Source organism: Pongo pygmaeus, chromosome 12, assembly GCF_028885625.2.
Source record: "Pongo pygmaeus isolate AG05252 chromosome 12, NHGRI_mPonPyg2-v2.0_pri, whole genome shotgun sequence".
NCBI lineage: Eukaryota > Metazoa > Chordata > Mammalia > Primates > Hominidae > Pongo > Pongo pygmaeus.
This window is the reverse complement of record NC_072385.2, coordinates 103,142,617-103,157,495: the sequence shown is the minus strand read 5'-3', so window position 1 is coordinate 103,157,495 and position 14,879 is coordinate 103,142,617. Positions and strand designations below refer to the sequence as shown.

At 39.7% G+C, this 14,879-nt stretch overlaps 1 protein-coding gene across 1 annotated transcript in view; it reads right to left on the bottom strand.

The window, feature by feature from the left end:
* CAPN13 (calpain 13) overlaps positions 1-14,879 on the bottom strand; it is an 84,878-nt gene that overhangs the window by 58,970 nt on the left and 11,029 nt on the right. Inside the window, exons 2-3 of the mRNA XM_054475334.2 lie at positions 14,283-14,368; positions 5,446-5,675 (exon numbers count right to left, since the gene is read on the bottom strand). Coding sequence (XP_054331309.1) covers positions 5,446-5,643 — 198 coding nt within the window. The 5' untranslated portion in view covers positions 5,644-5,675; positions 14,283-14,368. The remainder of the gene's footprint in view (positions 1-5,445; positions 5,676-14,282; positions 14,369-14,879) is intronic.

Genomic DNA, 14,879 nt, shown 5'->3' with positions numbered 1-14,879 from the left:
ACTACATCACTGGCTTTCCTGGGTCTCCAGATTGCAGGTGGCATATTGTGGGACTTCTCAGCCTCTATAAGCATGTGAGCCAATCCCTCCTAGTAAATCTCTCATCATAAATATATCAATAGGATATCTATTAGGATATACATCAATATGTTAATGAGATATATACTAGGATATATTTATATAAGATATATTGATATATTTACTAGCAATAAATATGTCAACAGGATATATATTAATGATTCTTTTTCTCTGGAGAACCCTGAGTAATACAGAAGCCAACAGCAATAGTCAAGCTAAGTAATCTTAGGAACTTAATTCTGGATTGTGGAGACCTTTCTCCAGGCAAAGCTTGGGGGTAATCTGTGTTATATTAGGTATGTCAGAGCTCTTGTATTTCAAGGGCTCCTGGCATCTTAGAAAATACCCTCTCTGATGTGATCTCAAGCCAGCTGCTCTACCCTAATCATCTCCAGAGGTAGACAGAGAAATATGCCAAGAAATAATGTCTTCCATGTGACATCACTGGGCATATTTCTGCATTCTCTCTAAAGACTTCCACATCCTCACTTGGCATGCTGCTCTTGGACAAGAGAGCCCTGTGTTTAGCATCTTAGTGTTCGGCCCTTTCACACGGTGGCCAGAGTTCAGTCTGGGACAGGTGGCAGCATCACTCCCTTTTCTATTTTTGCTAGAGGACTTTGATTTATTGGCATTAAAGTTCTCTGGCTGAATGACACTTGGCTGTTGGCAGGGTCACTTTCTGCCATTTTTTGTTACCTATTGCCTTATGGAATGTTTTCATAACCTAACCTGCACTTACAACTTTACCTTGTTAACCTCTTCCTTTCCTGAAGAACATATTTTGGTCTCAAGGCGAATCGTTTCTAGTGACTGATCCTTTCAGAAACTGCTCTGGCTGCATGGAAGGAAGGTGTCACTTGGATAGGCAGTGCCTCCCTCTAGGATGACCACAGGCGGGAAGCCACAACGCGGCTGTGCTGAGCTTCGAACACCTGTTAAGCAACGTGCTTGGGGCACACAGCCCATTTTTCAGTTGAGAAGTAAAATGTGTTTTACTATAAAATGGGTACAAAGATGAAATTTCAGTTTATTTGACAACATTGGTGATTGTTGTGAAGCTCTACTGTCTACCATCGTGTACTGTCCAATATGGTAGCCACAAGCCATATGTGGATACTTACATTTAAATTAATTTAAATTCAATAAAATTTAAACCTTTAATCCCTCAGTTGCATCAGTCACATTTCAAGTGCTCAATAGCCACACGTGACTAGTGGCTACTGTATTGAACAGTGCAGGAAGAACATTTCCATCATCACAGAATGTTCTATTGGATGGTGCTGATCTATTTAATGAGGATGATAATATTATCTACCTCACAGGACTGTGAGGGTAATTAAATGAAACATTGCATGTAAAGTGCTTAGCATAATACTTCTCACATGTACATGCTTGATAAACTATCCATGAAATAAAAGTTCTCCTAAAAGGCGTCTACTCTAAGTACTAAATTTAGCTCAGGGAAATATCACATAGATACCTCACGTGTAAGTGTAATCCTTAGCACTGTCCCTTGCTGAGACCGGGGTTGTAGGAAGCATTGAGGCTGATGAGGAGTCGGGTCCTCTCAGTGCCATTTGCACAGGGCACCATCATGGGCTGTTGTGGAGCCTGGCTGGGGGAGGGGGAGGGCTTGGGAACAGACTGAAGCAGGATGTGAACAGGGCTTCCTTCTACTTCAGAAAAAGTTTCAGCAGCAAAATGGTTTAGATTATTGGGTTAATTGTTAGAGGAAGGAAGGACAAGAGCCAGAGGAAGGAAAGGGTAGGTAAGATGGTGGGGAGGTGAGAGAAAGTAAGATATATGACACAAAACAACTTTTCTGCACCAGGCATAGAAAGCTAAGCCTGGTTCTTATGCCCCTGACTCTTGGGCTAGTGTTGAACCTGCCAAGCTGGGATGAATACTCAAAACAGAATGATGTCCCTTGTGGTTTACCAGTTGCCTACAGGAGGAGCTTTCTCATTGTCAGGAAAAACTTAGAATGTGGAGATGGCCTAAAACACCTTGGTGCTACCTCAGCCATTATATAGTTGAAGTTTAAGGGCCACTAGTCAGACCTCTGGACAGGCACTCAGCAAGCTATGGCTTGGGAGTCAACTTTCTAACAATAGTGATAGAAAGCAGAACATGAGGCCGGGCGTGGTGTCTCGTGCCTATAATCCCAGCACTTTGGGAGGCTGAGGTGGGTGGATCACTCGAGGTCAGGAGTTTGGGACCAGCCTGACCAACATGGTAAAACCCCGTCTCTACGAAAATACAAAAATTAGCCAGGCATGGTGGCTTATGCCTGTAATCCCGGCTACTCAGGAGGCTGAGGCAGGAGAATCACTTGAACCCAGGAGGTGGAGGTTGCAGTGAGCCGAGATTGTGCCACTGCACTCTAGCCTGGGCAACAGAACAAGACTCCATCTCAAAAAAAAAGAAAAAAAAAAAAGCAGAACATGAGAAGAAAGGCATTTTCTACACTCTCTGCCAACCTTCCTTCAGCCCCTGACCCATATTTTTCCCTGAAAGAGTTTTCTTAAACTGGCCAAGGGCTGAAGCTGAGATGGCTGGACTGTGAAAACCCAAGAATCCCAGGGAATAGGCCCTGAGCTGCTACCTTATGACTTTTCCCAAATTAATCACAGTAACAAAAACTAGTGTTTACTTAGTGTTTATACTGTGCTAGACACTGTTCTAAGTATTGTACTCATTTAGTACTTAAAGTAATCATATGTGGTACAGGTGCCATTTTTATCCCTAAAAAGAGAAAAAAGGGCAGAACATAGACAGATCAACTTTAGAGAGGGATTGATTCCTGTTTTACTCACATGAGGTAGAAGATTCTACTAGTGCAAAAAAATTACTAGTGACAGGCAGGAGCCCAGAATAGGACATGAGCTTATGATGAGGCCTTACAGGAGCCATGTAACATGGTGTTAGGAGCTCAGGTCTTGGAACCAGACTCCTGGGTTCAAATTCCAGCTCTACTATCATCAACTATATGACTTTGGGCAGAAGTCCCCCTACTCTCTGATTCTGCTTCTCAGCTGCAAAATGAGGCTCATAACAGTACCTTATCATAGAGTTACTGTGAGGATTGATGAGTCAAAGCTCCTAAAGCCAGGCCTGCCATATGGTCAGCACTCTGTGGGTGTGGCCATTGCTACTAGGATTGGGCCAGGCTGATGTGGCTCCTCTTCCAGTGCTCTCTGCAGTCACAGCTGTACACGGTGGGTCAAGGACATCACAGTGTAGAAGGGGTGAGTGCATTGGCTTTTTCCTTTACTGTCCTGCTTGGAAAATAGGTCGACTTAAGGTTTCTTTCTTGAACGTGTGAACTTGAAACATGCATCAGGCACCTGTAGATAGGGTCCTTCATTCATCCATTCACTCATGTACTTGTTCATCCAAATTCCAACAGAGCCCCTATTAGGCACTTAAGTCAGTGGGGGGAAAGTGCAGCAGATGGAAAGAATCTTCATTTAAATTCTGGATCCTTCCCTCACTAATCATGTAACCTTGGCTTATCATATCAACTGTCTGAACATCAGTTTTCTATAAAGTTAGGAGAAAACAAAGGAGATAAAGCATGAGAAGACACATGGAAAGCTCTGGAAAGCACTACACAAAGGCAAGTCTTGTCAACTGTGATAAGAAGACAAAGAAATATGACATTTAAAAAGAAGTGCCAGAATGAAAAAGACCCCTCTCCCCAATCCCTGCAGTAGAGCTCAGGTAAGATTTTGGATGAGGAGAGTAGTAATGGGAAAAGCAGATTCGGCCCCTGGCTGCCTCTATTTTGGATTCCTGGCATTATTCTTTATAAGTAATTTCACTTCTGTTGGCCTCAGTTTCTCCTTGCCCCCAAAAGACATCACAAGTTGAGTTGTTGTGAGATTCAGATAATTAGAATCTCTCAATCCTTTCTAAAGAGAAGTGTTATAAATTCTTCAACACTATAAATATGGTCTCACATCTATTGCTCAGCACCTTGTGAGAAAAAAATCCCACCACTTTCTAAAATAATCTCAGCCTCTGAAAATAGCAAAGGAAAAAAAATGACCTCTTGGAACTTCTTTAAATAGAATTCTCTGCTTCAGCTCTCCTCAGGAGGTAAAGGCTAGAAGAAGAGAGTCATTGTTGAGGACTTACTGCCAATGGCTGATAAGAGGATCCTAGAATGCTGAAACACCCCACTTTTCTCTAAGCAGCATTCCAAACGCTACCTGATCCCTAACCCTTCCCTTCACCAAAGCTTCAAATCTGTCCCAACATAGGGCAAGAGGTGTTGCCTCCCAGACCCTGATGTCTTCAGTTCTCCTTCCCATGTGCAGAACTGAGTTAGATATCCACAGACCAGACAAATACTTTAGAGGACCTCATAGCCTATTAGTAGCCACCATTAGAAAATAACTTTACTCTGTAACCTACCTTCACTTTATGGGAAGTGTTTGGACAGTGCTTGGCATTTAATCAGTGCTCAATAATGGTTGCAGATATTATAATGATTAGCTTACTAGACATTCTATTATTTTATCTCATTCTACGTTATGCTGGCAGCCTACAGAAGTGTGGATAGAGGTTTGATAAGGAGGGTCCTTAGGGTGGTCCTTATCCGGGTGCTTTGCATCAACAGTAGTCCTGATGAGATTATCAGAATGTTGAGTCAGCTGAGACATTTTCCGTGGAGTTGTCATGCCCTAAAATTGAGATAGTTCTAGAAAAACCAGGAGGGCTCACCTGGCTGCAAGGTAGAGGTAGTGGCCATCTGCTGGGGTTGTGGAGTCAGGGACATCTGAATGTTGTCCTGCAATTTCTCCCTAATTTTAAAGCTGATGTCTAAAATTCTCTTACAGGTGGTCAAGCCTCTCTAAGATTGAGAATGTGAATATAAAAGAGAGAGGGGAGGTGATTATTTCAATTCATCCTATAGTGTAAATGACTGACCTGATATCTTCCCTTTGAGCAAATTCTAACAGGGAAGGAAAAAAGAATATAAAGATACTGACACCTGAAGAGAAGAAAGGGTGACAGAGTGATAGATGGGGTCACTTATGGGGTGGAGGAGACTCCAAAAAGCAACAACTACAATTTCATACCCATGGTTTCCTATTTTTTAGATGAAAAACTGAGGTATTTTAATTTAGTGATGTACTTAGTGTTAGAACTGGGTTAGAACTCAGGAGTCTGGGCTCCTGGTTCCTGCTATAGCATCTTCCCATCCCACTGAGTAGCTACAACACTGGAGCAGAGACACCCGGTGAATTTCATTCTCCTTCCAGTTTGGTTTGGCCCCACCTCCTTTTGGCTGGAGGTGCCATGGCAGGCGACTCCGAGGACCCTGGAGCTGGGTATGCTCCTGATGGGCTCACTCACCTGTGGCCGCTTCCATATCACATTGGAGAGGCGTTTTTCCTGGAGCAGCTTCTGGCCTATGGAAGCATCTGCTGCAGGGAATGTCTCATCCTTAAACATCTGGCCCATGCTCAGGCAGTGATCCCGCAAGGTGGTAAAGTCCTGGTCCTTGAACTTGATGATGGAGGTCTCCACTGAAGGTTCCTGGTTATACGCCATGACTCTCCTTAGAAGACTTCCGAGGTCCTTTCCTGTTGGTGAGAAAAAGGGATACCTTTGGGGTACGCCATCAAGTCCTTTGCATCATCAAATGTGAGCCCCAGATGGGCACTCTGATATACCACCCTTTACAGGGACTGAGACTAAGTCTGCACTGTCCCTGGTGGCACAGTCATTAAGCCTGAACTAGGATTCAAGCATCCTCACTCCCAGTTAACCTTTCAATCTGCTGTACAAAACAGCTTTCCAATGTGCTCTCACGTGCGCAAGATGCTATGGAGTACTAGTACATCTCATGAACATTTATTGAGCACTGCCAAGTGAAGAACTGGTAGATAGGCTAAAAAAAGGTGTCCACAGCTTCCCTGAGTAGCAAGTGCACAGAAGCCCATGAGTTGCATTGGAAAGGTCATGGGGTGTTGGAGGGTTTTGTGGGATGGGGGCAGAGGGTGGGTAGGAAGTGTTGGAAGAGATTGTCAGAAAGGTAGGTTGGAAAGCTGGGTGAGGAAATGTTTTATACACCCCGTAAACTCTGCAGGGCTGTTGAAGAGGTGGGGCATGATCAGATCTGTACATAGAATGGGGCTGCTAGGAGCAATCTGGGGACCAGAGAGAGGGTGTGAGCAGGGACTGGATGCAGGAAGGAAGCCAGGAGCTGCTGCACTTGTCCACAGGAGAGACGGTGCTAGAGCATCAGAAGGGAAGATGGTGGAGTGTGGACAGATTTTGTGTAATTTCATAGGTGGAGAATTGAATATGGGGGATAGGGAGGAAAAAAAGAAAACAAAGAAAAGATAGTGCAGTGAATATCACATGGGTTTTGAAGTTTGCTTTCTGCTTTCATCAGCTACATACTGCTTCTGCAATTTGGAGCGAATATTCAAGCCTGTGAACCTATTTCTCCAGCTGTATGGATTGAAGCTATAAATCTCATAGGTTTGTTATGATATTAAATAAGTTTTGGCCTAACCAACTGAGCAGAGTGACAGGCATGCAGTAGTCCCTCAGTAAATGTTAGCATCCCAATTTTCCTTGAGTTGACAAGGAAGGCTGAGGTTTCTTGTTCAGGCAGCCACAGGAATGTAACTGGTGCCATTCACCAAAAATGTACCACGTCCTCCATCTGTGAGGCTGGCCTGGATGGGAATCCTGAATCCACACTTCCTAGTTATGGGAATTGAAAAACCTCTCTGGTCCTTAAAATAGGGCTTTTCAAGCTTCTTCGACCAGGGTCAGTGCAGGTGGCACAAAAAATCCCAGGGTCCGTGTGTTCCACCCATTTCCACTTCACAGTGGAAAAGGAAGCAGGTGATAATGAATGAGCAAGGACTATAAAGGAATAAATTCTAAGAAAAGAATATGAACTCATAATCAAAATTTTGAATCCTGGAAAAATGTATGTAAACTTAACATAACTTAGCAATTTTCTTACAATTACCTTGTAATAGCATGTGGCAAGTTATTTAGATAGCACAAATTTGTAGACAGAATATCACCAGTCATTGTGCAAGCATATTTGGAGAGAATTGTGCATACAACTGTCTGACAAACAAGATATGAATAATTTACATTTACATTTGAACTATTAGATTGGACCATACAGAACTGCCATTTTTGTAGGTCAAAAATGGTTGAATATAGTCAGTTTCATAGGGTTTAACCTAAGGTAAGAAATGGTTAAATACAAACAGCTCTGTTTAGTTTAACCTAATACACATGTACATTTCTTCAATTGAGTTCTTATAGAATAATGGCACAAAATATTCAGTATGTCTCACCACTCACAATAGGGTTAAAAAGAGGGCCCACAACAAATTAAATACTGATAAAGCTGAAATGTCAAGGTATCATTCAAGAGCAAGAAAACAGTGATAGAAATTGATTGTCAATTCAAGACAAAAGGCAATGGCACTCAATAATGAAGAGTTGTGAAAATCATGGGTCTACCAATTCTCTGTGCATGCTCAGGGACAGTGGAACCGGTATAGCATTGCCAAGCCTCCTACCTCTCAGGAAAATATTGAATTACAATGTGTGATAAACTCTAGCAATGAGCTAGTTTTGGTTTATGAAAACCAAATTGTAGTTACCCTTAATAATATAATTATGGGATTGCCTGCAAGTAGCCCTTAATTGCATATAAAAATGAAATTCTAAAGAATTTTGCTTCATTTCTCCTTTGGAATCATACAAAGGTCTTATATGTGAGGATCAGTTCCTAGTCCATGTCGGGGGCCCCCACTGTCCACTATTGGGTAGGGGACTGGCCAGACTTTAGGAATTCCCATTCTAAGATTCACTTGCCTCATTTGTGAAATGGAGATGATGATACTATTACACATGTTATAGGGTTGTTGTGAAACTCAGATGAAACCATGCTTCCAGAACACTCAGCACAGTGACTGGTAAGTACAAAGCAGCCAATACATGGTGGTTATTAGGATGATGATCATTGTGATTTTGAGCAGGAAAGGACTGCGCAGAGGCCCAACACTGTCTGAGACGAGGACTTGCTCATATCCAGGACAGGCTAGGCTCAGAGGGGCTTGCAGGGTGAGGGTCAGGATGGTCAATCAGACCTGGGCCCTGGGCTCTGTTACTGCTCTGCATTCACTACATGGGCTGCCCAGGCCTGGGGGAAGGGAAGGCTTGGGGACAGGCAGCAGGCCGTGTGTCTGCTGCCGCGGAGATGGGCTGTTCTGGGAGGAGACTCTTGATGGGGAAGGGAGAAGCAGGCAGGGGAAGCTTGTTCCGCCTCCACACACATAGTTCTTCTTTCCTCTGAGTTGCTCTTGGCTTCACCAGGGAACAGCCTGTAGGCTCATGTTCTCAGGAAGGGCCCACAGCACCTGACAACATTTCACTTTTTTGCACAGCAGAAGAGGACCACCTGATTTTCCTGCTGTCATTTTTGGGAGGGCTTTCTGGTTCTTTCCTCTCTTCTCTACCCAATTTGTCTCACTTTGCAGGGTAGCCAAAGGCAGAAGAAGACCCAGTTTTGTTAATTTAAGGGAAAAAAAGGTTGCTGAAAGGCCTACCTGATATTCAAGATAAAGTTTATCTTGCTGCTGGGGCAGCTCTTGGGTGTTGCAAGAAAAATCACACAAGAGGAGCTAGAAACATCACAAAAATAATTGATATAAAGTTCTTCATGTAAGAAGCTTGTGTGAGCTCATGAGTCAAGCTCAGAATTAGGCTGAGAAGCAAGCAGGAGCTGTGGCTCAGGGCTACAAAGCCTCCTTAGCTGCCCTTGCTGTCTATGAAACGAGCTTCCCTGCATCCTTTGCTGAGTTGGGTGACTGAGTGAGCTCGGGCTGCCATAGCAAAATACCACCAACTGAGGGGCTTAACTGCATTTATGCCTGAGATTGCAATTTTTTTAAAGTTTTGCAATCAGACCTTGGTGATGACCTTGAGCAGTAGGATATAAATAACTCCCACATGCTTAGCGTTCCAATAATGGAACACTAGCCATAAATGGGTTAACAATTTATTTCTCACAGTTCTGGAGGCTAGAAGTCACAGATCAGAGTGCCAGTATGTGGTGGAGGGTGGGGAAGAGATCTTTCCCTCGTCCTCTTCTTATAAGACCACAGTTCTATCAGATTAGTCCCCACTTTTATGATCTCTTTTAAGTTTAATTGCCTCTTAAAGACCTTATCTCTAGGTAAAATCATGTTGGGGGTTAGGGTTTCATATGAATTTGTTGGGGGAGGGGGACAGTACAGTTCAGGCCATGGCAGTGACTAACCCCAGCCTGATCCAACAACTCTCCTAGCCCTGGCTGCATACTGCAGGGAGTGTGCAGATCAAAGGGGAATTGGGTCATGTCGGTAAGGTTCTCAGAGAATAGACGGAGGATGCCAGTGGACACAAGAACAAATGACAGAGCAGCAACAGTGATAAGTATGTAAACATTATTTGAATTAATGGAAAAATGATAAGGGCTCCTTAATGGGAGATATGTCTTAGATACTGCTGAGCCACACGACTATGTCTTAGCAGTATCTTGATCTGCCAGCACCTAGCGCTAGGCCTGGCACATAGTAGGTATTCAATAAAATCTCCTGAGTGTCAGCAGATTAAATATTACATATCAGCTATTCTTGAGTGTGTTCTATGAAGCAGTTGCTTCATGAAACACTCCACAAATAACAAATTATGAGGTGAAATTATTTTGGAAAACATCTGATACTGAACAGTCTTTACAGAAATTCACAAAAAGCTCCAAGAAGCCCTTCGATAAAGAAACTTAAGTTTGCTCCCAGTGTTTCACACATATAACCAGTAAGTCCTTTTATTGGAGAACTTTTATTAACATTTCATGGAAAAGATGCATAAGAGTTAAGTGACTTCAGAACATCCTGACTCAAGTCCTCATTCTGCCTCGTACACACTAAACACCTGTTTCTTCATCTGTCAAATGGGAACATGATACTTTGTTGAAAAATCAAATAAGAAAATATATGGAAGGAGACTTAAACCATGAAATATTTTATGAAAAGATGTTCATTATTATTTATTTATCTGACTCTAATCTTGTCTTAACCTGCTTGTATTTCTCTCTCTCAGAAATAAATAGTTGTAAGAATACACAGATAAATTACCTAAATTACTTCTGCCCAGAAACATGAAAAGGGCATTTATTGTCCCAGTTTCTCTCTTTTCCCTGAACTACATGTTGTTCTTCTACATGAAAATTCACAGGCAGAATTCAGTAACAATAGAATATTTAGGTAAACCCCAAATATCTGGAATTAAACACACTTTTAAATAATTTATGAGTCAAAGATAATATCATAAGAGAATTAGGAAGACCTGAATAAGTAGAAGGACATAAATAAGAAAGACAAGAGCAGAAATTAGTAAAACAGAAGACAGATAAGAGCAGAAATTAATCAAACAGAAGAGAGACAACAGATAAAATGAGCAAAGCAAAAATCTGCTTCTTTGAAAAGATCAACAACATTGACAAACCCCTAGTCAACTTGATCAAGAGTGAAAGAGAGAAAACATAAATTGCCAATATTATCATTTGATAAAGGGGTTATCACCACACATCCTATAGACATTAAAGGGCTAATAAGAGAATACTACGAACCACCCAATGCCAACAGATCTGCTAAGTTATATACAATGGATCAATTTCTTGAAAAATACAATTTATCAAAGTTGACACAGAAGAAACAGAAAATCTGAATAATGCCACATATAGTAAAGAAATTGAATTTACTATCCGAAGCTTTCTCCAGAAGAAACCCCCAGGCTCAGATAGTTTCACTAGTGAATTCTATGACACCTTCAAGGACAGAGTAACACTAATCTTACACGAACTTCCTCAAAAAATAGAGGAGAAGGGAAATATGGCTGAACTTATTTTTATCAGCTCAGCAAAATACTAAAAACAAAACCTCATAAAGAAATCTTCTTCCTGAAAAAAAATTACAGACCAATATTCTCAGGAATAGAGAAGCAAAGAGCCTTAAAATTTTAGCAAATCAAATCCAATAATGTAAAAAAAAAAAGAAGAAGAAGAAAGATACCACATCATAAGTTGGGTTTATTCCAGGAATGTTAGATTGATTTATATTTTTTTAAAATCCACCTGCAATCTACCACAGTAAAAAGCTACAAAGACATAATTTATGATAAAAACTCTCAGAAAACTAGAAATAGTAGGTAACATCCTCAGGAGGGTATCTGTGAAAAATTTACAGCTAACATAATATTTAATGATGGAAAGTGCATTTTCTTCCCTTTACGATCAGAATCAAGGCAAGAATGCCCACTGTTTTAGTTCTATTTGCCACTGTTGTGAAGGTCCTAGCCAATGCAACAAGAAAATTAAAGGCAAAAAGATCAGAAACAAGAAGGTCCTATTTTGGCATTTTGATTGTAGGAAATCTACAAAACAACTACTAGAACTAATACTTAAATTTAGTAAGGTCACAAGATACAAGGTTAATATTAAAAATTATATTATTATATAATAGCAACAAAAAATAAGAGAATAGTAACATCCAAAATACAAAATACTTGGGAAAAAAATCTAACATTAAAGACATTAAAGATATCTACATTAAAAAACTATAGGCCGGGCGCGGTGGCTCACGCCTGTAATCCCAGCACTTTGGGAGGCCGAGGCGGGTGGATCACGACATCAGGAGATCGAGACCATCCTGGCTAACACGGTGAAACCCCGTCTCTACTAAAAATACAAAACAAAATTAGCTGGGCGTGGTGGCGGGCGCCTGTAGTCCCAGCTACTCGGGAGGCTGAGACAGGAGAATGGCGTGAACCCGGGAGGCAGAGCTTGCAGTGAGCCGAGATCGCGCCACTGCACTCCAGCCTGGGCGAAAGGGCAAGACTCCGTCTCAAAAAAAAAAAAAAAGAAAAAGAAAAAACTATAAAACATTGCTGAGAAAAATTAAAGGAAAACTAAATAAATAGAGAGATATATCTGGTTCATTTATTGGAAGGCTCAATACTGTCAAGATGGCAGTTTTTTTCCAAATTTCTCTATAGGTTCAATACAATCCTAACCAAAATTCTAGCATGCTTTTTTTTGTTGTTAGAAATTGATAAGCAGATTCTAAGATTTACATCTAAATGTGAAGAACCTAGAATAACCAAAGCAATTTTTAAAAAGAAGAAAAAACTGAAGGACTTACCCAACCTGACTTCAATACATGTTATAAAGCTACTGTACTGGCAAAAATATAGACAAATAGATAAATGGAGAAGGGTACAGAATCTAGAATAAAGCAACACATATATGGCCAATTAATTTGAGAGAGGTTTCAAGGCAATTCAATGGAGGAAAGAAAAGTCTTTCCAAAAAAATGGTGCTGGATCAACAGGATTTCTAAATGGGAAAAGTACAAACAAACATGGATGTTACTTCTCACCATACACAAAAACCAAGTCAAAATGATCACAGACCTAAAGGTAAAACTTAAATTATAATACTTTCAGAAGAAAACATTTGCAAACTTGGGGTAGGTAAATGTGTTTTTGATAGAATACAAAAAATATGAGCCATACAAGAAAAAAAATTGATAAATTAGACTTCATCGAAAGTTTAAAAGACACCATTAAAAAAACAAAAATGCAAATTTCAGACTAGGTGAAAATATTTGCAGCACATATATCAGACAAAGGACTTGAATCCACAACATATAAAGAACTCTTACAAATCAATAATCAGAAAAAAAACCATTAAAATGGCCAAAAGATTTGAATAGACACATCACCAAAGAATATATAAAAACAAGCAATAACCCAACTTGAAAAGATGTTCCACATCATAAGTTATCAGTGAAATGCAAATTCATACCACGGTGAAAGCTCACTATAGGCCATTTTCTAATGGCCTAAAATTTAAAAAGACTGATCACACTGTTTATGGGGAGATGGAAAACTGCAACATTCATACACTCTCGGTAGATATGTAAATTGGTATGACTACATTAGAAAACAGTGTGGCAGTGTCCTAAAATGTTAAAACATACACCTTCAAAATGATCCAGCCATTCCAGTCCTAGGAATTTACCCAAGAGAAATGAAAGCATACATTTATACAAAGACTTGTGCATAATCAAAACAGACTTATATTTAATAGCCAAAAGTTGGACACAATCCAATGTCCATCAAAAGTGAATGAATAAATTGTGATGTACCCATAAAGTACTACTCTGCAATAAAAAGAAATGAATTATTGATACATGCAACAACATGAATAAATCTCTAAAATCATTATGCTATGTGAAAGCCAGTCAAAGTAGAATACATGTTATATGACTCCATTTATACAAAATCCTAGAAATGCAAACTAATGTACCGTGACAGAAGGAAGTTCAGTGGTTGCTCAGAAATAGGGGTGGAGGGAGGAATGGGTTATGAGAAACTTTTGGGGGTGATAGAAATATTTTTCATCTTGAATGTCGTGATGATTTCACATGTGTATACACATGTCAAAACTCATCAAAATTTATACCTTAAACATATGCAGTTTTTGTATATTCTAAGTAGAGTTGTTTCAAAAATTAAGTGCTATATATAGTTTATATAGTCTTCAATAATTTGCTTCTCCCTGCACCCATGGTTAAAAAGTAGCGGGATTTCATTTATTTCACTGCTGTATGTTATCCTATGATTTATTTGTACTTCTCCTCTCAATGGACATTTAATGCTCTTCTCTTTGTTTTAATGAAAAATAATGCTATAAATGTTATTGTACATATCTCCTGATAAACATGCAAGAGTTTCTCTAGTTTATATTACAAGGAGTAGAATTTTTGGGTTCAGGAAACTCACATACTCAATGTCATTAAGTATGTCAAATTATTTTCCCAGGTTGTACCAATTTATAATTTCACCAACAGTGTAAAAGAGTTGCCATTGCTATATATCCTCACTAACTCTTGGTATTGGCAGGCTTTCTATTTGTACCCATCTCGTGGGAGTAAGTGGCAACTCGTATGTCTTAATTTGTTTCCCTGATTGCTGGTAAAATTGAGCATCTCTCAATATGTTTATTCTCCATTCATGTTCCCTGTCTTGAGGAATATTCATATTTTGTGCCCATTTGTCTATTGGGTTGTCTGTTTCTTATGGATTTGTAGGAATTCAATACTCACTCTGGATATTCGTCTTTTGTTGGTCATATGTCTTGTAAATATCTTCTCCCAGTTTGTGGCCTATCTTCTTAACCCCTTTACAGTATCTTTTGATGAACAAAAGACAAACAAAAGATCAATATTCTTTACACTAATACAAATGTATTACAAATATTTGCTTATGTTTAATTTTTATAATTGAGCCAATATTAATTCTTATGGGAATTTAATGTAAGAAACTTTGTAAGAGATTCTCTTTTTAAAATAGAAAATTTGTAATTAACACATTCTTCCAAAACATTGATTTAAAAATTTCTTATAGCTCTATAATAATATTTTTATGAAGTCCAACATATATATCAAAATCTGAAATAGACTTACAGAGAAATACTTTGAGTACTTAGGAAATAAAGCTGGTATCTGTATTAGCAAATATAGCTTTGCCAAAGCCAATTACTTAATTTTCCCTCCCTTTTCCTTTCTTCCCCAAAATAGAGTCCTTACTTTGAAGGAAGAGAATTACATATATATATATATATATATATATAGTCTTGATTTTTAAAAAGTATTTGATAAAATCTCCACCTATTCCCTGTGTGTAGACTACATTGAGTAGGT